Genomic DNA, 27,076 nt, shown 5'->3' on the forward strand with positions numbered 1-27,076 from the left:
GAGTTTTCTTCTGAAAGAGGGTGAAGTGTTTTAAATGTGTATAGTCAATGCCAGAATGTCACATCTCTCAGAATTATGGAGAATTAGTCAGTAGAGAGTCAGTACTATCCTGTTGCCAACAAGACACAGGTGTTTTCCAAGTCCAAAAGCTCACGGGTCGACGGGTCTCAAAACGTGATTTGTTCATTTTCTACTGGACGCACATGAGCAAAGCAAAATCTTTGTAGGCTAAGTACATGAAACAGAATTGAGTAGTTGAATCTCATGAGTCCTCTGGGCATGAGTCGTTCCTTCTTTTGTCATGTGACTCTCATAATAATAATGACACTTGGATGTGTGTGATTAGTGCAACATGTCACCGTACAAAGTATATTAAAATTATTATTATAATTATTTTTACACAAAAAACCTTTGAAGTTATATATATATATATATATATATATATATATATATATATATATATATATATATGTGTGTGTGTGTGTGTGTGTGTGTGTGTGTGTGTGTGTGTGTGTGTGTGTATGTGTATATATATATATATATATATATATATATATATATATATATATATATATATATATATATATATATATATATATATATATATCAGGATATTCATATTTTGACAAAAAACTAAATCTGTATTTTCGCCTATTTGAGTAATGATATATTACCACTGCCATGAACAGACACCAAATTGCGACATGCCGTAAAGCGCGTCAGTTCAAGATGGCCGCTCTGGTGCATATATAGTTTTAGTAGTTCCTTAGTAGAAAGCCGTTCATTTTCCTCCCTTAAAGACTTTCTGAGTGGACTGTAAGCTGGGAATTAAAGCGGAAGTACTGTTTAATGACAGGAGGCGATTTCGGGCTGAAAACCAGATGCGTTTCATTCAATAAGAAGGTGACATTGAGAGTGACAGTCGCGTGTGTTTTTACATGATTTATTTTATGTCGCAACCATTTTCAGGCATGTCGTGCCACGATTGGTTAATGTTAAAGCGCGTATTGGATTGTGATTGGGTAAGAGCGCGTGCTCAGGGATCATAGCCAATCAAGGTCCTAGAGGCGGGATATAACGGAATGCGGTTGGGTACAAACTGACAGTTGGTGGTGGTGATCTGACATTACTGACTGAAATATTCATACAAGTTACATCCTTTTAGAAAGAGACAACTAGAAGGAAAAATAAGTGCAAGGAAAAAGGGGAAAACTTTCAAAGCAGGAAAAATTAGAGATTGGAGAGACAGAAAGAAAAAGGATGGCAAAGAGAGAGAAAGTGAATCAGAAATAATAAAAGAAAACACAGAAGTGAAGAGAGACAAACAGAAAGAGAGAGGGGGGTGAAAGGAAGAAAAAAAGGAGATGGGAAAGAGAGAGTAAAAAGAATGTGAAAAAGTCAAAGAGATAGAGAGAAGGAAAGGGTGCATGAGAGAAAAGAAAAGCTAATTACAACGAGCAAGGGATGAGAAATGATAGAAAGAAAAAGTAGAAAAATAATGCGTGCCAAAAAAGAAAAGAATAAGAGGAAAGGATTGAATCACCAAAGAGAAAAAAATATGTAAAGTTCAAAGGAAAGAAGGGTGGAGGGAAAGAGGAAAATATGAGATAAAGGAATAGCACGAAGTTTACAAAAAAGAAAAATGGAATACTGAGGAATGGTAGGAAGGAAGAATGATGGAGGAGGAAAAGGAGCGATGAAAAGGGAAAGGAAATAGAAAAACGTATGACAGGAAGTAGAAATATGATGTGTAGGAAATCTGATAATTTTTTATTTCAGGTTTTTCCACGATGGCTGCACGTTCTCGTCTTGCTCTCCTCGCTTCTCTGGGTTCACAGAGGAGAGGATGGAGGAGCTTGAGTCTGTTCTCCAGCACGTCCCCGTCCAGCTGGAGCAAAGTGGTGTCTGATGCGGAGAAGATCGTGGGATACCCGACGTCCTTCATGAGTTTACGCTGTCTGCTCAGTGACGAGCTCAGCAACGTCGCCATGCACGTCCGAAAACTGGTGGGAACCAAACACCCGCTGCTCAACACCGCCAGGTAAACACACACACACACACACACACACACACACACACACACACACACACACACTTTTCTTCCTCTTCCACTAAAAATCCATTCCTTTTTTCTTTTCAGATTTCTTTCATTTGTACTTTGTCTTTTTGTCCAGATTCCAAACAAAGATTGAATTTCTTTCCTTTCCTTCCTGTTCCTTTTCTTTTTTTTCGTCATTCTTTCCTTTTCTTTTCTTTCCTTTCCTTTCCTTCTTCATTCTTTCCTTCCTTTCCTTTCCTTTCCTTCCCTTCATTTTATTTCTTAATTCATTCCTTTCTTTTCCTTCTTCATTCTTTCCCTTTCTTTTTTTCTTTCTTTCTTTTTTTCTTTCTTTCTTTTTTCTTTTTTTTTTTCTTTCTTTCTTTCTTTCTTTCTTTCTTTCTTTCTTTCTTTCTTTCTTTCTTTCTTTTCTTCTTCATAATTTATTTTCTTGTCCTTCTTTGTTATTTCATTTCCTTCTCTACAGTATTTCCTTTCCTTTTCCTTTTCTTCTCTTTCTTTTCTGTTCCCTCTTAATTATTTTCTTTTTTTTTCACTTCTTACTGTGTGTGTGTGTGTGTGTGTGTGTGTGTGTGTGTGTGTGTGTGTGTTTATAGTTTGCTGTCCTTCATCAAGGTTAGTTTCTGATTGGCTGGAAATCACAGGGGGTTTTGGGGAGACGACAGTGTGCAGGTGTGTTCATGCTTTTGTGGGCGTGGCCTGATTAATTTAATGGGATTTTTAGTAGCTGCAATATATTACTTCAAAAATGCAAACGATTTCAAAGAAACACAAATGAACGAATCCACTGCTCAGTCTGAAAACTGTTTGTTTGTTAAACTAAATGCTTTCAGCTTTGTTTCTTTGTTTTTTTTCCAAGCCCTCATTGTTTTCGTCATAATGTCTCTATGCATGTGTTATAAATGATTGAAGGAACCACCGCGGTATTGTGTTGATGTTGTGGTTGCAGATGAGGCCGAACCTCACGTATGGTAATCACCACCATTTACGTTTCTCTCCAGACTCTTACTATTTTCAGATTAGAGCCGCACATGTGATCATCATTACTCCAAAGTTATAAACGTTTCGTCACGTTTTTCCCTCTCCCCGTAGCGAGGCGAGACCGGATTCGGCTCCCTCCTGTGGCTGTAGCCAGCACTTCCTGTGGCTTTCTGCAGGCTACGGCCGAGATTGACAGATCCAGCACGCTAATGAGCTGCATAACAGATAACAACCAAAACTTCAGCAGATCACATCTCCATGTCCATGTGATAAACAAACCTGGTGTAACGAGCCTTTCCTTTCCTTTCCTTTCCTTTCCTTTCCTTTCCTTTCCTTTCCTTTCCTTTCCTTTCCTTTCCCTTTCCCTTTCCCTTTCCCTTTCCCTTCCTTTCTGAGCCTTTCCTTTCCTTTCCCTTTCCTTTCCTTTCCCTTTCCCTTTCCCTTCCCTTTCCTTTCTGAGCCTTTCCTTTCCTTTTCCCTTTCCTTTCCTTTTCTTTCCTTTTCCCTTTTCTTTTCTTTCCTTTTCCCTTTCCTGTCCTTTCCTTTCCGAGCCTTTCCTTTCCTTTCTTTTCCTTTCCTTTCCTTTCCTTTCTTTTCCTTTCCTTTCCTTTCCTTTCTTTTCTTTTCCTTTCCTTTCCTTTCCTTTCTTTTTCTTTCCTTTCCTTTCCTTTCCTTTCCTTTCCTTTCCTTTCTTTTCTTTTCTTTTCTTTTCTTTTCTTTTCTTTTCTTTTCTTTTCTTTTCTTTTCTTTTCTTTTCCTTTCCTTTCCTTTCCTTTCCTTTCCTTTCCTTTCCTTTCTTTTCCTTTCCTTTCCTTTCCTTTCCTTTCCTTTCTTTTCCTTTCCTTTCCTTTCCTTTCCTTTCCTTTCCTTTCTTTTCCTTTCCTTTCTTTTCCTTTCCTTTCCTTTCTTTTCCTTTCCTTTCCTTTCTTTTCCTTTCCTTTCTTTTCCTTTCCTTTCCTTTCCTTTCCTTTCCTTTCCTTTCCTTTCCTTTCCTTTCCTTTCTTTTCCTTTCCTTTCCTTTCTTTTCCTTTCCTTTCCTTTCCTTTCTGAGCTTTTCTGAGCCTTTCCTTTCTTTCCCTTCCCTTCCTTTTCTTTCTTTTCCTTTCCTTTTCGAGCCTTTCTTTTTCTTCCCTTCCTTTCCTTTCCTATCCTTTTCTTTCCTTTTCTTTCATTTTCTTTTCTTTCCTTTCCGAGCCTTTCCTTTCCTTTCCTTTCCTTTCCGAGCCTTTCCGAGCCTTTCCTTTCCTTTCTTTCTTCCTTTGTTTTTTCCCTTTCTTTCTTTCTTTCTTTCTTTCTTTCTTTCTTTCTTTCTTTCTTTCTTTCTTTCTTTCTTTCTTTCTTTCTTTCTTTCTTTCTTTCTTTCTTTCTTTCTTTCTTTCTTTCTCTTCCTTCTTTCCCTTCCTATTTTAAAAACAATGCCTTGGAAAAAAAAGTTCATAACTTTTTTGTTTATAACCCAAACTCTGTCCTCGTCCTTTTATCTGGTGATGAACGAGTGAACGAAGAAATGAATTCAGAGTCAGAGGACAGAAAACTGAGATGCCAACGTCTGCCATTGTGGGTATTTGTGTGACTGGCGCTTCTTGGGCAAGGAGACACGGAGGGAAAGAGGAGAAGGCAGGGTCCCCTCCCTCCTTTCATTCATCCACCCTCTATCCCTCCATCCCTCTATCCTCGACACCCAAATGGATTGTCATATCAGATTTAGGTGTATAGGTTATTACACCCTTGGGCTCCGGTTTCCACTCCTGTCGTCTGGATCGGCCAGATTTGGTTCCAGTTATTTCTCTCCCTGCATCCCTCTCTCCCTCCCTTTCTCCTAAACTAATCCTGTCTTTCCCTCTAACTTTCAGTCTCCGTGTCATGTAGACAGTTTCAATGGCCACCAAAGACGAAGCATCTCCCTAAAATGAAACTCGAGTTCCATGAGCTGCCAAACAAATCCATATCAAAATACCTCAATTACCTTCTTTGGCGTCTTCGTTTGGTCAACCTGTGAGCTTTTGTAATATCCTTCTCCGCAGAATATTTTCCGAAAGGTTTGTGTGGTTGTGCAGTCAAGCTGGTCAAGGTCTTGGTGTCCCACTAGGAACTTTCTGAAATTTAGAAAACAGACCTCGAGCTTGCAGGTTCTTTGCAGTGCAGACCTCCAGCAGGCACAGAAACAAGCCACAGGGTCCTTTGATTTTACTGTTAGATACAAAAGGTCCAAGATAATGAATAGTTTGAGAAACACTGCTTTAGTTTTTTTTTCTTTTTTCATTCATAAAAGTGATCAAGAATTTTCTGCTTTCATAGTTTGAGCAGCACTTAACAGTCAGATTTCATACCAACTCTCGGCCAAGACGAAACTAGTCTGAGTGCCACAAATTCAGAGAGCAGTCCAGGTCTTGAGTTTGGGTGTTAGTTCTACAGCCCCTTGGCTCAACCTCATCTTTATCCTCATCCTAATCCTCACCCTTAACCTCAATCTTCCTCCCGTCCTTATCCTTAAGAATGAAGATAAGGATAAGGATGGGAATGAAGATAAGGATATCAAAGATAAGCATATCTCTTTATTTCCATTCTTATCCTTATCTTCATCCTTATGCTCATCCTCATCTCCATTATCATTCTAATTTTCATCCTTATACTCATCCCCATTCTAATTCTCATTCTCATCCTCATTTTCATCCCCCTTCTCATCCTAATCCTTATCCCATTCTCATTCTCATCCTAATCATCATCCCCATTCTCATCCTAATCCTCATCATCATTCGCATCCCTATTCTCATTCTCATTCTCATCCTCATTCTCATTCTAATCCTCATCCTCATCCCTATTCTCATTCTAATTCTCATCCCTATTCTCATTCTAATTCTCATCCCTATTCTCATTCTAATCCTCATCCCCATTCCCATCCTAATCCTCATCATCATTCTCATCCCTATTCTCATTCTCATCCTCATTCTCATTCTAATCCTCATCCTCATTCTCATTCAAATCCTCATCCTCATCCCCATTCTCATTCTAATTCTCATTCTCATCTCCATTCCCATCCTAATCCTCATCATCATTCTCATCCCTATTCTCATCCTCATCCTCATCCTCATTCTAATCCTAATCCTCATCCCCATTCTCATTCTAATCTTCATTCTCATCCTAATCCTCATCCTCATTCTTATTCTCATCCCAATCCTCATCCCCATTTTCATTCTCATCCCTGTACTCATTCTAATCCTAATCCTCATTCTCATCCTAATCCTCATCCCCATTATGATTCTAATTCTCATTCTCATCCTAATCCTCATTCCTATTTTCATTCTAATTCTCATCTTCATTCTCATACTCATCCTCATCCTTATCCTAATTTTTATCTTAATCCTTATTCCAATTTTCACCTTCATTCATATCCTGATCCTCATCCTAATCCTTATCCTAATTTTCAACCTTATCCTTACACATATCCTCAACTTTTATCCTCATCCTTATACTTACTCTCACCCTTATCCTCCCCCCCCCACCCTTATCCTAATTTATTTCCTTATCCTCATCCTTATCCTCATCCTCCCCCTCATCCTTATCCTATTTTCTTTTCTTATCCTCACCCTTATCCTTATACTCACCCTCATCCTAATCCTTATCCTAATATTCATTCTTATTCTTATCCTCATCTTTCTCCACATCCTTATCCTTATCCTTATCCTAATCGTTATCCTTCTCTTCTCTTCTCTTCTCTTCTCTTCTCTTCTCTTCTTTTCCCTTCTCTTCTCTTCTCTTCTCTTCTCTTCTCTTCTGCTTTCTTACCTAAATCATCATTAAATCATGAATACATCATGGCTAAATCATGGTGATTAAACTGTGCTGAGATACAGAAGACAGATGAGGTGATGACGGATTATCCTTCTCCTAACGCTTTGATAAATGATCAGGTTCTTCACCACTCTCACATCCGAATAAACATCAGAGACCTTATCACTCCATTCACTCAATTTCATTTGTTCATCGCACATTTCACTTGTACTCCCCCACTTTCCTTCCCTTTCTTTCTCTTTCCCTTTTTTTTCCCTTCTTCATCCTTTCCTTTCCTTCACAACTTTTCTTTGGTTTCCTGTTTTTTCCCCCATTTCCACCTGCTGTTATTTTTCCTCTTTCCTTTCCTCTTTGTTTATTCCTTCCTTCCTTCCTTCCTTCCTTCCTTCCTTCCTTCCTTCCTTCTTTTGTTCTAATCCTACTAATCCTTCTTATCCTTCCCTTCCTTCTAATCCATTCCTTTTATTCTTCCTTTGACTTCTCATTGTAATCTTCTTTTCTTTTATGCAATTTTTCAATTGACTTTCTTTCTGGCTTTCTCTTCTCTTCTCTTCTCTTCTCTTCTCTTCTCTTCTCTTCTCTTCTCTTCTCTTCTCTTCTCTTCTCTTCTCTTCTCTTCTCTTCTCTTTTCTTTTCTTACTAGCCTTCACCAGTACTCTTTCTCTTATGGTTCTGCTGCTATCATTTCTTTTATTCATCCTTTTTTTTTTGTGTGTGTAATTTCAATGTTTTTGTTTTTTTAATTCATTGTCTTCAGATGCTTTCTTCTTTAATTTTTGTACAAATGTTTGTTCTCTATTTTTTCCTGCCTTACATTTCATCTCTCTGTCGTTCTTTTATTCCCTCAGTTTCTTTAAGTCCATGTTATATCTGTATTATTAAAGCACTTCAGCTCTTTTTTCCTATATTTTTTTCTCTTTTTCTTTCTTCATGTCTTCGCTCTTATTTTCTCACTTGCTCGCTTTCTCTCTCCATGATGAAGGTTAAGCGGGTCATAAGGAGGCGTGTCACTCGAGCTGTGTGTCTTAGGGGGCGTGTTCAGCTGTCATCTTGTCTCCGTTGCCACGGTGCTAATTCATGACGAGCAGCAGTGGTGCATAGTGTCTAAAAAAAAAAAAAAAAGAAAGAAAAGAGTGCTGTTTGGAGCCGAGCTCCAGGCTGGAAATGAGAGATGGTGTGCAGCACACGTTCTCCAGGTTCTCCTGCTCTCATTAACAGCTCGTTAACAGCTCATTAATGGCCTCTGTAGCGTCTCAGTGGGTGTGTCTGAGCACAGAGACGTGGCTTTGAATGTTCGCTCTCTTCCCCCACAGTCACCTTCTGGTGCACAGCTTTGCCTCGCATGTGTGTGTGTGTGTGTGTGTACACGCAGGTTTTGAGATGACCTGCATGACATTTTCATCGTCCACTCATTTGCTTTTTGTCCTTTTCTTTCCTGTTCCTTCCTGTTTCTTCCGGCTTCATCTTGCTATTTTCCTGCTCCCTCCCCTTTCCTGTTTCTTCCGCCTCTATTCTGCTCTTTTCTTTTTTCCTTTCTGTGTCTTCCTGCTCCTTCCTGTTTCTGTTTTTTTTTCCTGCTCCTTCCTGTTTCTTTGTTTCTTCCTGCTACATCCTGCTTCTTCTTGTTACTTCCTGCTTGTTCCTGTTCCTTCCTGTTCTTTCTTATTTCTTACAGCTCCTTTATTTGTTTCTTCCAACTCCTTCCTGCTTGCTCCTTCCTGCTCCTTCCTATTTATTTGTTTCTTCCTTTTCCTTCTTGTTTCCTACTGCTCCTTCCTGCTCCATTCTGCTTCTTCCTGCTCCCTTTTGTTCTTTCCTGCTCTTTCCTGCTTCTAATTGTTCCTTCCTGCTCGTTCCTGCTCCTTCCCGTTTGTTTCTTGTTCCTTCCTTCTCCTTCCTTTTTCTTCCTGCTCCATCCTGCTCTTTCCTGCTCCTTATTGTACCTTCTTGTTCCTTCTTGTTCCTTCTTGCTCTTTCCTGCCCACACACACATTGGGAAACGGCCTGCACTAGTGTGTGATCATGTGAAGTGAGAGGTTAGCAGTAAGAGCACCCGCTGTTTCGGCCGCCGCTTTTCTCCTTTGGAATATTAATGACTGTGGTGAAAGGCGCTTGGGATCATCGTACGCTCGCCCCCGGGACCTTACAGGACCTTACAGGACCTCCCGGTCCCCACACACACTGCCTTCATTACCACTTACTTCACACAGAGAGCGCGAGAGAGAGAGAGAGAGAGAGAGAGAGAGAGAGAGAGTGATGGAGAGAGAGAAAGGTCACTTCATTAGCCGAGCTCTGTGCCATCATTTACATACAATTACAGAGCATTCTTTGGAGTCTTTCTCTCTCTCTCTCTCTCTCTCTCTCTCTCTCTCTCTCTCTCTCTCTCTCTCTCTCTCTCTCTCTCTCTCTCTCTCCTCTCTCTCTCTTTCTCTCTTTCTCTCTCTCTCTCTCACACACACACACACGTGTCTCAGTCTCTCGGTACGGCAGATTTTTATCTCTTGGTTGTGATTCAGTTTTTCTGAATTTTAAATGAATTAATTTAAAGGATTTAATTCTTTATTTGGTGTCCTTTATAATATAAAGATGCACATGAGTATAATGTTCTGATTATTAATGTCCCCAAACAGCACAGGGATATGAGCAGATAACACTTTTTTTATTACAGTATATTTTAAATTGTAAAATGTATTTTTTTTTTATTTCATTTTGGTGTTTATTTTATTGTACTTTATATTATTAGCGATATACGACCATGTCTGAGATCGCATATATACATCATTCATTTATCATGCCTTTTCTCCATCTCTCTTTCTCTCTCTCTCTCTCTCTCTCTCTCTCTCTCTCTCTCTCTCTCTCTCTCTCTCTGTCGGCAGGGGGTTTGTGTATGACAGTAAACACAATCTGCAGATGCGAGGTCTGGTTGTGTTGTTGATGTCTAAAGCAGCAGGACGCAGCGGCTCGCCGTCTGATGCTCTACTACCCGACATGATCAGTGGCATTTACCCCAGGTCAGGGCACACGGGGCATTTAGACCAAACTCACTCCCTCATCTCCCAAAAAACCCTTCATCACATTCCTCTTTACCACCATCATCAACATCCACTCAGGAAATGTCCCAAACCAAATACACTCCACATTATACACACACTCACACACACTTCGCACTATACACAGGCACAGTGCCATGTTCATAACTTGTGTGTGTGTGTGTGTGTGTGTGTGCCGGTTCTTTTCCTCACTGTCTGTCTGTCTACCTGCCTCTCTTTCGGCCAGAGGTGTTTAAGAGCCTTCAGCTCTGGTCATTAGTAACATGACTACACACACACACACACACACACACACACACACACACACACACACACACACAGGTCATATGACTCAAAGGGGGCTTTAGGGAAAGATAGGTGTGTATTAAGCATCAGGCAGGTGTGTGTGTTGTGAGAGAGGAGCACAACTTTGTGTGCGCACGTTGGGGTGTGAGTGTCTAGCCAGAAGACAGGTGTGTGCAAGCAGGTGTGTGTGTGTGTGTGTGTGTGTGTGTGTGTGTGTATATATACAGTGAGGAAAATAAGTATTTGAACACCCTGCTATTTTGCAAGTTCTCCCACTTAGAAATCATGGAGGGGTCTGAAATTTTCATCGTGGGTACACGTCCACTGTGAGAGACATAATCTGAAAAAAAAATCACAATATGTGATTTTTAAACTATTTATTTTTATGATACAGCTGCAAATAAGTATTTGAACACCTGTCTATCAGCTAGAATTCTGACCCTCAAAGACCTGTTAGTCTGCCTTTAAAATGTCCACCTCCACTACATTTATTATCCTAAATTAGATGCACCTGTTTGAGGTCGTTAGCTGCATAAAGACACCTGTCCACCCCATACAATCAGTAAGAATCCAACTACTAACATGGCCAAGACCAAAGAGCTGTCCAAAGACACAAGAGACAAAATTGTACACTTCCACAAGGCTGGAAAGGGCTACGGGGAAATTGCCAAGCAGCTTGGTGAAAAAAGGTCCACTGTTGGAGCAATCATTAGAAAATGGAAGAAGCTAAACATGACTGTCAATCTCCCTCGGACTGGGGCTTCATGCAAGATCTCACCTCGTGGGGTCTCAATGATCCCAAGGTAGGTGAGAAATCAGCCCAGAACTACACGGGAGGAGCTGGTCAATGACCTGAAAAGAGCTGGGACCACCGTTTCCAAGGTTACTGTTGGTAATACACTAAGACAACATGGTTTGAAATCATGCATGGCACGGAAGGTTCCCCTGCTTAAACCAGCACATGTCCAGGCACGTCGTAAGTTTGCTAATGACCATTTGGATGATCCAGAGGAGTCATGGGAGAAAGTCATGTGGTCAGATGAGACCAAAATAGAACTTATGGGTCATAATTCCACTAAACGTGTTTATAGGAAAAAGAATGATGAGTACCATCCCAAGAACACCATCCCTACTGTGAAGCATGGGGGTGGTAGCATCATGTTTTGGGGGTGTTTTTCTGCACATGGGACAGGGCGACTGCACTGTGTTAAGGAGAGGATGACCGGGTCCATGTATTGAGAGATTTTGGGGAACAACCTCCCCTCCTCAGTTAGAGCATTGAAGATGGGTCGAGGCTGGGTCTTCCAACATGACAATGACCCGAAGCACACAGCCAGGATAACCAAGGAGTGGCTCTGTAAGAAGCATATCAAGGTTCTGGCGTGGCCTAGCCAGTCTCCAGACCTAAACCCAATAGAAATCTTTGGAGGGAGCTCAAACTCCGTGTTTGTCAGCAAAAGGCCAGAAACCTGACTGATCTAGAGAAGATCTGTGTGGAAGAGTGGGTTAAAATCTCTCCTGCAGTGTGTGCAAACCTGGTGAAAAACTACAGGAAACATTTGACCTCTGTAATTGCAAACAAAGGCTCCTGTACCAAATATTAACATTGACTTTCTCAGGTGTTCAAATACTTATTTGCAGCTGTATCATACAAATAAATAGTTTGAAAATCATACATTGTGATTTCTGGATTTTTTTTTAAAGATTATGTCTCTCACAGTGGACATGCACCTAAGATGAAAATTTCAGACCCCTCCATGATTTCTAAGTGGGAGAACTTGCAAAATAGCAGGGTGTTCAAATACTTATTTTCCTCACTGTATATATATATATATATATATAAAGAAAGAGAGAGCAGAGTTTGTGTGAAAGAAATAGCAAATGGGATGTGTGTGTGTGTAAGTGAGAGATTAAGAGAAAGTGAGTTGTGTGTGTATATGTGTGTATACGGGACAGATGTGTGTGTATGCATGTGAGAGAGAGAGAGGGGAGTGTGTGTTGTGTATGTGTGTATATGCATATGTGTGAGAGTAATGGAAAGAGAGTTGTGTGTATGTGAGAGGAGTGTGTGTATGCAAGAGAGAGATGAATGTGTGTATAAATGCAAAAGAAAGAGAGAGAGAGAGAGAGAGAGAGAGAGAGAGAGAGAGAGAGAGAGAGAGAGAGAGAGAGAGAATTTTTGTGTGGGTATGCATACGAGAGAGAGAGAGAGAGAGAGAGAGAGAGAGAGAGAGAGAGAGAGAGAGAGAGAGAGAGAGAGAGAATTTTTGTGTGGGTATGCGTGAGAGAAAGGGGAGTGTGTGTGTGTGTGTGTGTGTGTGTGTGTGCGCAAGAGAGTAAGAGTGAGAGAGAGTGTGTGTGCATGCAAGAGAGAGAGAGTGAGAAAGGAGTGTGTGTGTGTGTGTGTGTGTGTGTGTGTGTGTGTGTGTGTGTGTGTGCGCGCAAGCCAGAGAGAGGAGTTTGTCTGTAAGCGAGAGAGGTGTGTGTGTGTGTGTGTGTGTGTGTGTGTGTGTGTGTGTGTGTGTGTGTGTGTGTGTGTGTGTGTGTGTTTATGAGAAAAAAAGGTGTGTGTGTGTGTGTGTGTGTGTGTGTGTGAGAGAGATACTTGCAATATTTTGTGCTGTCTATAGTTAGTAGTGACTGTGAGGGAGTTTTCATCATGCGCTTTGTCCGGGGAAATAATCAGCTGTACCTGCCTCACATCCGCTTATACACACACACACACACACACACACACACACACACACACACACACACACACACCATCACTGATGCTGCTGTACTAAGACATTGTTTGGATGGTAGATGGCACAGTGTGACTTCTGACTAAGAAACACGTTACACATTCTGGCCTGTCTAAAGGCATGTGACTCTAAACAGGCCTCTGTGTGTGTATGTGTGTGTGTATGTGTGTGTGTATGTGTGTGTGTGTGTGTGTGTGTGTGTGTGTGTGAGAATCTCTCTGCTTTGGTGCCAGCCAGTTACCAGAAGCGACTGTTTAATTTGGCAGTGTGTGCGTATGTGTGTGTTTTGCGCACGCTCTGAATGAACTCTTTCTCTCAGCCACTGTGGGACGAACACTCGCTCTCTCGCGCTCGTCTGCTCTTCTTCCTCCCTCTTTCTCACAGCCGCTCAACTGTTCTTGAAGTGTAGACAGGAAGTGACCTCGTTGTTCCGTCGCTGTGACATTGGCGTCATGGAAACGGGAATGAAGTAGTCTGTCTCGCCCCCAGTTCCTGTGTGTGTGTGTGTGTGTGTGTGTGTGTGTGTGTGTGTGTGTGTGTGTGTGGGTCAGGTGTGGAGGTCAACGCACATACACGTCTCACTCTGTGAGATCGTTAGAGGTCTGTGTGTCTGTGTCTGTGTGTGTGTGTGTGTGTGTGTGTGTGTGCGTGTGTCTGTGTCTGTGTGTGTGTGTGTGTGTGTGTGTGTGTGTGTGTGTGTGTGTGTGTGTGTGTGTGTGTGTGTGTGTGTTTTGATTGATGGAGCGGTCGGCTGTTCTCCGCCCACTTGACACAAGACATTTGTAAAACGTCTTCTGCTTCGCCACTGCTCTGTGTGTGTGTGTGTGTGTGTGTGTGTGTGTGTGTGTGTGTGTGTGTGTGTGTGTGTGTGTGTGTAAGAGAAAAGAAAACGAGAGGGAGAATCTGTGTGTGTGCGCGTGTGTGTGAGAGACAGATGGTAGAAGAAAATGAGAAATCTCTAAAACACTCTATTATTCTCATTCAGAATTTATTGATGATAAATATTTCGATGCAACACAGAGACATTTCCAGTATCACCATGCGACACAAGGGATCTCTAGAAACCTTTACCCAGCCTTATTTGTCTGTGTGTGTGTGTGTGTGTGTGTGTGTGTGTGTACGTAGCTTGGCTTAGTGTGTGTGTGTGTTATGCAAAATTTACACTGATGTTTGTTGGCACTTATACACCAAATATGCAGTTGCCTTTAGCCACGCCAACAAATCTCTATAAAAGGTCATAAACGCTGACTCGTGAATTACATGTGTATATACACAGACCAGGCATAACATTATGACATTATAACATTATTAGAGGTGAAGTGAATAACACTGATTACCTCTTCATCAAGGCACTTGTTAGTGGGTGGGATTTATTAGGCAGCAAGTGAACATTTTGTCTTTAAAATGTATGCGTTAGAAGCAGGAAAAATAGGCAAGCGTGAGGATTTGAGCGAGTTTCACAAATTGTGACGGCTAGACGACTGAGTCAGAGCATCTCCAGAACTCCAGCTCTTGTGGGATGTTCCCGATCTGCAGTGGTCAGCATCTATCAAAAGTGGTCCAAGGAAGGAACAGTGGTGAACCGGCGACATGGGCGGCTGAGGCTCATTGATGCACGTGGAGAGCGAAGGCTGCGATCCAACAGACGAGCTTCTGTAGCTCATATTGCTGAAGAAGTTAATGCTGTTTATTGCACGACGGGTCACTACCGTTTTAGCAGCAAGAGAGGACCTATGCAATATTAAACAGGTCCTCATAATGTTATGTCTGATCCGTGTATAAGCGCAGTGGCTCATCGACAGTCACATGACCCGAAGCCGATCAGTCTTTATAGGTTAGATGCAAATTATTATTTATTTTTTTAACGAAACGCCCCTGCGAACGAATTTCCGACCGAACGAATCGCATGAGGTGAAGCGAGATTAAGCGCAATCTCTCGTGCCTCCTTTTCACATCCGTTTTATTTCCTCAGCGGACTCAAATCAGGATCAGATAACAGCGCAGGAGTATTACCTGACCCAAAAACAGTGCACCATAACGTAGTAATGTAGTACCATAACGAGGATGGGGGAGGCGACCCCTGTTCAGGTGCATGCTGAGATTTTTTAATTGCATGTTCCTCCTGTGTGGACAAAATCCCTTACATGAGGAGTGGTCAGATATGTTACACTAGGTTACCGCGTGTGTGTGTGTGTGTGTGTGTGCAGCACAAGTTAAATCTGCAGAGCAAATAGAGCGCGTGGAGAAAGAGGGCGTGTCCGGGGGTGGAACTTCTCATCTCTGTGGCATGAGTTGCCGGGCAACTGAGTCTCAAATCTATTTATATTCTCCTCTCGGCTCCGCCCACTGACTCCAGCGCACACTCGGGAAGCACAGAAGAGCGTCGAGGTGGAAAATGGGATTTAGATTTGCTTCCTGCTGTACATTTTAGCGCACGAGATTCGCCGGACGAGTTTGAACGGATCAGACGTGGCCTGGATTTACACGTCAGCCAAGGCCACGCGCGCAAAGTCAGAATCCTGTCGAATGGATTCTAATGTCTGTGAAGAAGGCGTGGCCTCTGTGCCCGCAATCGAAAAAGGCGTGGCCTATGTGCCTAACAATTAAAGAAGGTGTGGCCTTTGTGGTCCTAGGGAAGGTGAACAAGTCTTCTAGGCCTCTGTGCTTGTTGGCCTCATTGAAGGAGGCGTGGCCTTTGTGGTTCTTAGTTTCAGTAAGAAAGGTGTGGCCTCTATGGCTGTAATCTCTTATAAGGAGGTGTGGCCCCAATGTGTGTCAGTTTTTTAAAAGGAGGTGTGGCCTCTGTGGCTGTTAAGTTCTTATAAAGGGGTGTGGCTTCTGTGGCTATAAGTTTCTAATGGGGGGGTGTAGCATCTGTGAATGTCAGTCTCTTAAAAGAAGGTGTGGCTTCTTTGGCTTTTTAAGGAACACACAATCTATGCCATTGTCAGTATCTTTAAAGGAGGTGTGGCCTCTGTTATTGAACAGGAGGTGTGTCTTTTGTGACTGTTAGTCTCTTATAAAGGGGTGTGGCTTCTGTGGCTGTTAGTTTCCGATAGAGAGGTGTGTCTTTTATGGCTATCGCTCCTAGTGAAGGTCTGATTCCCACCTTTGAAAGTGTGAATGCCAAATAGAGTAAAGTCTTGTATATTTTTCATAGCCTAAGAAAGATTTAAACTTGATTGCAACCTAAATATTGTGCTAGACTTTATAAATGTGAAGAGGCACGCTGTCTCTACTCTGTGTTTAATTCCTGAAAATAAAGGTGAAGTTACAAAGAAATGATTTGAACGTCCTCCTAGTGATGGTGCGTTTGGCGTCTCGCTTTTAAAAATGTGTGCTAAAAATAACCCCAGAGGTACTTTGATAACAAGTGCCACAAACAATAGATGTGATTGAAGAGAAATCCGTCTTTAAAAACAACTGAGAAATAAAAAGCATCTGATGATAAATAAGCATCCAAACACATAATGTGTAATTACTAGCAGATGTTCGAAGGCAGCGACATGGTCATCAGAGGGCTGATTACGGCACAAGAGGACGACGTCTGACCCCGAGAGGGGCAAAAATATGGAGGAATGGCGTGGCGATGAAGAGACTCTGATGTTGTCTAATGGGAATTATTACCATGCACACATGCTCTCACGCACACACACACACACACACACACACACCCCTTTGACCTCTGCTTAGGTTCATTATGATCCAATGTTTCTCCAGCATTCTCCAGGAAAATAAAACCCAACAATGTGTATGTAAAAAAAATATTCATAACATGACAAACCAACAGTTTCTAACAGACTCGTATCATCTCATGTATGTTAATTCGCCACAAAGTTTTTGCCAAGGATTTTTTTTGCATTTATTTATTTTTTTAACCACCCGACCAATCAGGGTGTAGTACAAAAGGCATGTGACTCAGCAGACAATTGTTCATCCTTGTGCCCTGTGAAAAGCAGTTTGATTTACTTGCTTGGAAAACAAAAGAAAAAGTAGCCCTCCATTCCTATTTGGAAAGTTGAGTAGTTAGTGACCTCAAACCCCGGGTTCAGGGTATATTATCATATCAACATGGCTAAAATAGACCCTAGTGTAGATATAGTAAATAATTTCTCTTTTCTCTCTCTTTCCATCAGTCAGCGTAGCCTGGCCGAGATCACTGAGCTGATCCACACGGCGTTCCTGGTGCATCGTGGGATCGTAAATTTGAAGGAGTGGACGTTCTCCGATGGCCCGCTCAAGGACATGCAGTTCGGGAACAAGATGGCCGTCCTGAGCGGTGACTTCCTGTTGGCCAATGCCTGCACGGGATTGGCTCAGCTCAACAACACCAAGGTACATTCTGCTGAGTTAATTAGATCATCATAGATTCAGTGAGTAGCTGGGTAATGGACGGCGTCAGTGTTTCAGTGTCGCCTAGCAACAAGTGTTCACACACTTTTCTTCTTATTACGCAGAAAATGTGACAGACTTCATGACTTTGCTCTGTCAGTGTCCTCGTCTGCTGTACCACAGCAGCATATGTCTAATTAATTCAGGTGTGGATTTTTTACTTGTCAGTCACGATTGAGGAGGTGTGGCCTCTGTACCTGTCAGTCAGTGTGGAGCAGGTGTGGCCTCTGTACCTGTCAGTCAGTGTGGAGCAGGTGTGGCCTCTGTACCTGTCAGTCACGATAGAGCAGGTGTGGCCTCTGTACCTGTCAGTCAGGTTGGATCAGGTGTGGCCTCTGTACTTGTCAGTCAGGGTGGAGCAGGTGTGGCCTCTGTACCTGTCAGTCATGATAGAGGAGGTGTGGCCTCTGTACCTGTCAGTCAGGGTGGAGCAGGTGTGGCCTCTGTACCTGTCAGTCATGATAGAGCAGTTGTGGCCTCTGTACCTGTCAGTCAGGGTGGAGCAGGTGTGGCCTCTGTACCTGTCAGTCATGATAGAGGAGGTGTGGCCTCTGTACCTGTCAGTCAGGGTGGAGCAGGTGTGGCCTCTGTACTTGTCACTCAGGGTGGAGCAGGTGTGGCCTCTGTACCTGTTAGTCATGATAGAGGAGGTGTGGCCTCTGTACCTGTCAGTCAGTGTGGAGCAGGTGTGGCCTCTGTACCTGTCAGTCATGATAGAGGAGGTGTGGCCTCTGTACCTGTCAGTCAGGGTGGAGCAGGTGTGGCCTCTGTACTTGTCAGTCAGGGTGGAGCAAGTGTGGCCTCTGTACCTGTCAGTCATGATAGAGGAGGTGTGGTCTCTGTACCTGTCAGTCAGTGTGGAGCAGGTGTGGCCTCTGTGGCAGTCAAAAGTCCCTTTGCTTCTCTGACATACTTACACACACACACACACACACACAAACACACACACATAGAAGGTGGGACACTGACAGATTCTGTCATCAAGTGTAGCAGTGGCAAGTGTGCAGATGGAAATACACACATGCGCGCGCACACACACACACACACACACACACACACACACACACACACACACACACACACACACACACACACACACACAGATAAATGAGAAGAGTCAGTCTTAGGTCACTGCGGTGTCTCGTCCGCAGAGGGAAGCACTGTCGGACTTATAGAATTCAAACTCTGTGTGTAGGTGTGTGTGTGTAAGAGAGGTCAGGGAAGGTTGCAGTTGACTCTTCTGTAGCGCAAAACAGATCATTGGCATTTATTGGTGTTCATTGGATAAACAACACTTACTGCTGTGTGTGTGTGTGTGTGTGTGAGAGAGAGAGAGAGACTGATTTAATCAACAAATCAATACCACACACAGAGAATGTCAAACTAGTGTAGAAGCACCAAACATCTCCAACATGACGCTGTGTGTTCTGGAGAATTCAATCCGGTCTCTCAGATAAATAAAATATTTCTTTTCATTTGAAACATCTGCAGGCGAACAAAACAGTGTGTGCAAAAGTTTACACCCCCCAACGATTCCTGAGTGGAAATTTTCCTTATTTATATTATTATATTTATTATTTCATTTTCTTTTTTCTAACGTCTTTTACTCGTTCCACTAATCCCGATCCAATACACAGAAAGGGAGGGTTGTCGACAAATACCATCGAATCTGTCATAGCAAAGAGGATATGGGTGACACACAATGTAAACGTGGTTGTACATGAACACAAAAACATTGTCATTAGTGAACATGTAGGTTAAGCATTTAACAAAGGGTTTTGACATTTTTTATTATTGTTATTTTTTTTTTATACGGTCAATCGATTATCGTTTTCAAGTTTATTTTTGAAAATGGGAAGGGTTTTGTCCTTTTTAAAGGTTTTTATTTTTTTGTTTTTATTTTTTAATTTTTGATAATTTATTCTAAGTGTTACACAGCGCCCCCTGCTGGTGCAGGACGGAAACTCGGGCAATAAAATCTTTAGTGACTACAAGTTTAAATAAACTGTTGTTATTATATAAAACTCACAGTTTCCATCTATCAGTCAGGAGTTGGCTTTGGGTAAAGCGTGTCCTATTTTCTGGCGGCAGAAACACAGCTGCCTTTCAAGGGCCTTTCATGGGAACAAATTCCGATTTGGAAAACTCGTAATTCCGTTGTGGAATTGTTTTTTTTTTTTGCCTGATGTAAAATGGTCTATTTGAATGTGCTTCCCTATTATACTACACACAAACACACACGTTTATAAATAAGTGTGAGTAAAGATCACAGCTGTGTTCCTGGTGTGTAACCCAACCTGTCATTCAGTCGTCCACTGAAAAGATCAAAGAGCACCAAACGAATGATTGACATCAGATCAAGAATGGGTTTGGGCTTCACTGATAAAAATGGTGAATGTGTTAAATAATGTGTTTGAAATTATTTTGGGAGTGTTGTTTTTGTATGTATAAAATGTAGTTGTTGAGGGGAACTATATCCTTTGCTCCAAGATAAATGTAACTAAAAATGGACTAAGCGAAGAGCACACTTTTAAAGACCAGCTACCTTCTTCCGTCCTGCATACAGCACCAAACACCAACATATATGAGGTGGTATCAAAATGTTTTAAGTCTAATGGTGTAACTGGTGCTATTCTTCAACAAGCTCAACCCCTAAAAATGTCGAAACCTTCCGGCAACTTGTGCATTATGATCGTCGGAGAACAATCCCCATGATCTCACTTCCACACCCACCTACTGGCCAGATTTGGCTCCTGCGGACTTTGCCTTCTTCCCAAAGATGAAAGCACAAAGGTCGCTGGTTTTGACACCATTGCGGAGATCCAGTGAGAATAGCAGAAGGTGCTTAACACGCTTCGAAAAGAAAACTTCCAGAACAGAGGAATGCTGGGAGTGATGTATTGCTGAAGGTGTGTAAACATAGATTAATAAAGTACTTTCCTGTAAACTACCGTATTTTTCGGACTATAAGCCGCTACATGGGAGAGTTCGCTAACTCCAGTTGCAACCGAAATCATAGAAGCACAGACAGGTTTCCAAAACGTGTGCTTTTTTATTTTTCTTGGCAACAGCGTTACGGTTTAGTCAAAGAAACTTAGAAATGAGCATCAGAAAATAATAGGACATATTCCTCGGTCTTGCACACACGCAGTAATATCGTAAAAATGCAGTGCCAGGCTATTTCTAAAATACCGCTATGCTCCCAAACGAAGCGCAACATATTTCACCCGTTACACCGTGTGTAACGTGTCTTTCATTAAAGCCTGTGTGAAGTACATTAGTTTCAGTGTAGACACAGGTGCGGCTTATTCATGTTTAAAATAAAAATATTTGTAAAATTCAGTGGGTGCGGCTTATATATGGGCTTTATAGTCCGGAAATTACGGTAGTTTTGAAACCTTTTAAAACCATCTCGTACCAAGGTTCTCTGGTATCAAACAGCAACATTCTGAGCTCATTAAACATCAGTTCTCTCTGAAACACCAACATTATCTGGGCATCAAACACCAGAAGTTCAACATCAGACAATAGTTTTTACTTGAAATAGACAAATGTCAAAATTTCCCATCCTTCATGGCTTTAAAATCAGACCCCAATGTTCCCCAGGACACACACAAGAAATGTTCTCCATCATGTACATCAACACCATCAGACACATGGACAGCGACAAACGTTGTTCTCCATTCAACAAACAAAAAGTTCTCAAGGCCAAAAAAAACAACCATCCAGGCATTAACGCCATTCTCTGATCATTCAACTCCGACATTTTCTGGGCATTAGACCTAAACCTTTTGCTGCCAACAGAAGCTTTCTCAACCCACACTGACCTTTTCCACCAACTACCCTACAAAACACCAACGTTTCAGTGTTTCCATTTCCTCGTCACGCTCTGCCGAACCGATGAGAATCAGTGCGAATATGCAGAACGTTCTCGAAACTTTCTTCTCCAACACAACTCTCGGGTTTGTCGTTGCTTGTTTGTTTTGTGCGCCCTTGGCTGGAAGAGCGCCGTAGCTTAAACGAGGCTTAGCGCTCTTAGCGTTCGCAGTAACGTTCTGTTTAGCGCTAGGCCATTAGCGGCGCAAATCAGTGAAGCTAGCGATGCAGCTGAGTGCTTTTTTCATCCGCTGAGTGATCTGTGATGTGTACTATGTGGCCTTGAGTGGGTTCCTGGCTTGGTGTGTGTGTGTGTGTGCGCGCGAGTGTGTGAGTGGGATCCTGGCTCGGCACAAGCATAAACGGTAAGGTGATCCGGACGAGGTCGGCTCCTCTTTCCTCCCTCACAGACCTGTCGGCGAAACGCGACACCGACTGGATTTGGGAATGAGACGAGGCCGAGGGAGGAGGGCTTATCTGATACTTTCCGAAAAAAGCCCCCTTCACGTTGCACACACACGCGCACACACATATTAGCTTCTCCCCTGTACTGAGCGTTCGAGGCAGCACATCTGGTAACACTGTAGGAGCATTGTCCTTTTCGAGCTCTGGGTGAAGGAGTCGGATTGCCTCAATATTTCCTCAAGGATCCGGTTACCTAAAGGGCACAGACGGAGAGAGAGATGAAAGTTAGAGAGTAAGGAAAAGTAAAGGAGTAAAAAGAGCCAAAGAAACAGAGCTATGTAACTAAATATGAATATGAAGAAAAAAAAGGACAAGTGTCTGGACTTAATGATCCACCGCTGTCGTCTCCCCCCAAACCCAACCAAGATGTTTCACAGATGAGTCTTTCAGAAACGGCGGGAAAGTCTGATTTAAAAAGAAAAATCGGAGGAAAGGAAAGCAAGAGACGGAGTGATAGGGGTAAAATAGATACATTTGAAAGGATTGTTGATAGGTTGGCTTGGGAAAGCTTTCGGCAGACGCCCTTGTCCGGAGCAACTTACGATTAAGCAGGTGAGGGTTTAGGGCCTTGCTCAAGGGCCCAGGAGCTGTGTGGCAACATAGTGGTGCTGGGATTTAAACTTATGACCTTCTGAGTCAGAAGTTTTCCACTTAGGCACAACACTGATGTTCTGCAACAAAAAACATTCCCATCAAACCCACCACCGATCTTCATCCACCATCGGTTTTTTTTTTTCTCTACAGATGAACTCTGTCCAACACGGTTGTCTGTTCCAGTTCCACCGGACCAACGTCAGCATTCCTTGTGACTCACCACAACCGTTTTCCATCCAACTTTTTCTAACCCAGCAAACACACACTTATGTTCTCCAACATCAACAGCGCACCGGTTTAATCCATCCTACGCTAACATTTTTTGGCGTACGCCTCCAACAGGTTCACACTGAAGTTCTTGAACAAACATCCCATGGAATATGAAGGAAAGCGGAGCACAGAGCGCATACAGATTTACAAGCTCATTCACAAATAGGTGCAGCTTAGAGTCACCGGTGAGTCATCGAATGGTTTTTTGGGATGTTCGAGGGAAAATGGAGAACCAGGAGGAAACCTACGCAGACAACGTGTACATTTACGCCATTCAGAAGACGCCCTTATCCAGAGCGACTTACAATCCGCTCATTCATACCACTAAGCCGTTTAGGGTTAAGGGCCTTGCTTAAGGTCCCAACACTGGAAGTTTAGTGGTGGTGGGATTTGAACTCACAACCTTCTGATTCGAAGTCCAACATCTTAACTACAAGATCAAATTGATAATCCTAGCACAATGTTGTTCAAAGAGCACCAAATACAAAGAGTACACCGGAGTGTTCATGGCAACGTTTTCCACGTGTTCTCCAACATGTCATTCATTCATCAGCTCACACCATTCTCCAACAGTTTCTTTAAAAAGATACTTCAGCAATCATTTAGCGAGAGTTACCTCAGCCACCATCCAGGAATGTTTTTTCTCAGCAAACATCCTGATAGTTTACTCAGAAAACATGCATCATCGATTTCCTCAGCAGCATAACACAGACGATTTCCTCAGCCAGCAGACATCAACGTTTTGCCATACTCTGGATTTTCTCAGCCAGTATACCATACATTGACTGTTTCCTCCTAAATTAATGTTCTCCATCATATTTCTTTATTCTTAAATGGATTAGTGTGAGCACAAGTCACCAGTGTTCTACAGATGTTTACTTTACATCTCCGGACACCATCTCTCAAAACTGTGACAAATGCATCATGTGCAAGTGTGTGAGTTTGGAGCAACAGGATGAGGAGCTGTTCAGCAGTCCAGCAGTGCTTGATTACCGAGATGTCCCTTAGTCGGCTTCTGCAAGAGCTGCATTAGGTGCGTCCTACCGGATGGAGACCCCTGGGCATACCCGGGACAAGCTTGAGAGATTAGATCTCACATTTGGCTTAGGGACATCTTGGGATCACTTAGGAGTCTGGAATCTGGGGATGGGGTAAGAGTAGTCTGAATGACCTTCTCAAACTGTTGCCTCTATGGGCTCCATGAGGAGCAGAGGAAGTGTTTACCATTACCTTCAACGAAATTTTTTAAACTAGAGTAGTAGGTTGGATCGTACCTTCCATCAACTGATTAATCAACTGATTATTTTTTAAATGGATACTGGGTTAAAAAAACAAACATAACACTCCATGGAAAACTTTATTCCAAAAAAAGGACTGAATCATAAAAATGTGCTAAATGAAATAAATCGGAATATTTTAATTAATAAAAAAATGATGTAATTAATAAAATATGAATTAATATAATATAGCGCTCTCCGTGCAGTGCGCAGTGTGAAAACAAACAGCACGTGGCACCAGTGTTTTGCCTCTAGAGGCCGCTCTCATAATTACAGCAGATCAGATCATTCCAGCAATCAACTAACGGTGGCAGTTAATCGTCAAAACCGATGAATCGGTCGTCCTCTAACCCAGAGCTTGGAAATGAACGCATCACGCACAAGTACAGCAGTCAGTGGAATAAGTTTGGACCTTTTTAGATATTGAAGGTGCTTCTTCAAACTAAATCCATCCTGTAAAATTTGGACTTATTCGAAGTAGCAATTTTGTGTCTTGAAGGAGAGTCTGGAAAAATTTCGAAAAACATGTCCAACCTGAAGTGCATCAAGCAGGATGTTTACGAAAGCACCTGAAACTTGAGATGTTTTTTCCTTCACCAAATACGCTATTATGTATCAGTGATAGACATTCAGTCAGTGATGGTGGTGTGAAATGTAATATCAGCACATGCGTAATTCCGAGTTAAGATATTGGATTCGGATTTTGAAATCGGATTTGTAAGACGAGAGTCCTTCCAACTCGCTGTCTTTCCCTTTGGTGAACTTGGTGAAATGTCACAAATTTCATTTGAGGCCTTATAACACTTGTACACATTTATATCTTTGTATGGTTTCGATTTCTTTCTCACTTTCTGTACTTTTTAGACTTTTTCCAAGCTCTGTGTGTGTATGTGTATGTGTGTATGTGTATGTGTGTGTGTGTGTGTGTGTGTGTGTGTGTGTGTGTGTGTGTGTGTGTGTGTGTGTGTGTACAGTGCATCCAAAAGATTATTCACTTTTCCCACATTTTGCTATGTTACAGCTTTATTCCAAAATGGATAGAATTCATTCTTTTCCTCAAAATTCTACAAACAATACCCCATAATGACAACGTGAAAAAGTGTTTGAAATCGTTATAAATGGGGAAAATAAAAATAAAATCACATGTACATAAGTATTCACAGCCTTTTTTAATGACACTTGAAATTGAGCTTAGGTGCATCATGTTTGCACTAATCATCCTTAAGATGTTTCTGCAACTTGATTGGAGTCCACCTGTGGTATATTCAGTTGATTGGACATGCTTTGGAAAGGCACACACCTGTCTTTTTGAGGTCCCACAGTTAACGGTGCATGTCGGAGTGTAAACCAAGCCGTGAAGTCCAAAGAATTGGCTGTAGACCTCCAAAACAGGATTGTATCGAGGCACAGATTTGGGGAAGGGTACAGAAAAAATGTCTGCAGCATTGAAGGTCCCAATGAGCACAGCGGCCCCCATCATCCGTGAATGGGTAAGAGGGGGGGCAGGAACCCAATGGTCACTCTGAAAGAGCTCCAGCATTTCTCTGTGGATAGAGGAGAACCTTTCAGAGGAACAACCATCTCTGCAGCACTGCACCAATCAGGCCTGTATGGTAGAGTGGCCAGACGGAAGCCACTCCTTAGTAAAAGGCACACGACAGCCCACGTGGAGTTTGCCAAAAGGCACCTAAAGGACTCTCAGACCATGACAGACAAAGATTGAACTCTTTGGCCTGAATGCCAAGCATCATATCTGGAGGAAACCAGGCACCGCTCATCATCTGGCCAAATACCATCCCTACAGCAAATTAGGTGGTGGCAGCATCATGCTGTGGGGATGCTTTTCAGCGGCAGGAACTGGGAGACTAGTAGTCAGGATCGAGGCAAAGATGAATGCAGCAATGTACAGAGACATCATTAAAAACCTGTTCCAGCTTGAGAGGTTCTGTAAAGGAGAATGGGAGAAACAAAAAAAGGTGTGGCAAGCTTGTAGCATCATACTCAAAAAGACGAGGCTGTAATTGGTGCCATTATGGGGTATTGTTTGTAGAATTATGAGGAAAATAATGAATTGAATCAATTTTGGAATAAGGCTGTAACATAACAAAATGTGGAAAAAGAGAATCCCTCAATAATTTGGACTTACTCTTTCAGTGTTTCCCTCACTGTATATCCCTAGTCTGATTCAGAAACTATTTAGATGAATAATCCCTGGACCTTGTTTGCGTGCTGCTGAGTGTTTCTAGTGTTTTCAGCTGTGGGTTTTGTGTTGTAGGTGGTGGAGCTGATCTCCAGTGCAATTGGAGACTTGGTGCAGGGTGTCTATTATGAAAACTCCAACTCTGCTGAGGTAAGACAAAGAAATGGACACTCGAGAGATAGAATTTTGTAAAAAAAAAAAAAATAAATAATAATAATAATAAATATTTTTAAAGTAATTTATAATAAGTTTATTTAGATCATTCATATTTTAAAAAGTTTATTATACTATTTTTAAACTTTAGGATTTGTCAAATATTTGATCCGCTTTGGCGACCCCTATTGGGGGCAGCCAAAAGAAGAAGAAGGAATTTATCAAATATTTGTATAGATAATTTTTGTGTGTGTATGTGTGTATATATATATATATATATATATATATATATATATATATATATATATATATATATATATATATATATATATAAACTTCAATTTCTTAAATTAAAACGTATCATCAAAACAATATAGCTTTCCTCCTATTCTTTCACATTTGTATATGGTAAAAAAACGTATATAGTGAAAATAAACCCTATTATTATTGTTGTTGTTATTGTAATTTTCTTCTTATTATTATTATTATAATTATTATTATGTTTGCAACGGGTAGCTATTGCATTAATAATAATAATAATAATAATAATGAATGTAATATTTATGATATTTAAGTTAAGTGGAATGTAAATGCGACTGTAAACAAATTAAAAATATGTCTTAAATTAAAAATTTAAAGAATTTAGAATTTAATAATATATATTATTATATTATATATTTAATATTATAAAGTTAAATTAAGTACAGAGTGTTACCATGACCAATATTTATAGTGTAACAGTATTCTAATAATTATTTCTGTAGTATAACACAATATAGTATAATAAATATGATAATAATAATAATAACAATAATAATAATAATAATAATAATAGTCAGACTAGTGTTTATTTGTTTAGTGAGTACTTGCGAGAATTCTTTTTTAGTATTATTATTATTATTATTATCATCATTATTGCATAGCTGATAGAAGTTTCT

The 27,076-nt window shown here is 41.5% G+C and overlaps 1 protein-coding gene across 2 annotated transcripts in view; it reads left to right on the top strand.

The window, feature by feature from the left end:
• The first annotated feature begins 703 nt into the window (after positions 1 to 703).
• The window catches only part of pdss2 (prenyl (decaprenyl) diphosphate synthase, subunit 2), a 31,462-nt gene continuing 5,089 nt past the window's right edge, over positions 704 to 27,076 (top strand). For both annotated transcript variants that reach the window (XM_083539805.1, XM_083539806.1), the window contains exons 1-5: positions 704 to 903; positions 1,780 to 2,041; positions 9,709 to 9,843; positions 17,048 to 17,246; positions 26,061 to 26,135. In XM_083539805.1, the coding sequence (XP_083395931.1) occupies positions 1,791 to 2,041; positions 9,709 to 9,843; positions 17,048 to 17,246; positions 26,061 to 26,135 (660 nt within the window). In that variant the 5' untranslated portion in view covers positions 704 to 903; positions 1,780 to 1,790. The remainder of the gene's footprint in view (positions 904 to 1,779; positions 2,042 to 9,708; positions 9,844 to 17,047; positions 17,247 to 26,060; positions 26,136 to 27,076) is intronic.

The sequence above is a fragment of the Silurus aristotelis genome (assembly GCF_946808225.1).
Source record: "Silurus aristotelis genome assembly, chromosome: 4".
NCBI lineage: Eukaryota > Metazoa > Chordata > Actinopteri > Siluriformes > Siluridae > Silurus > Silurus aristotelis.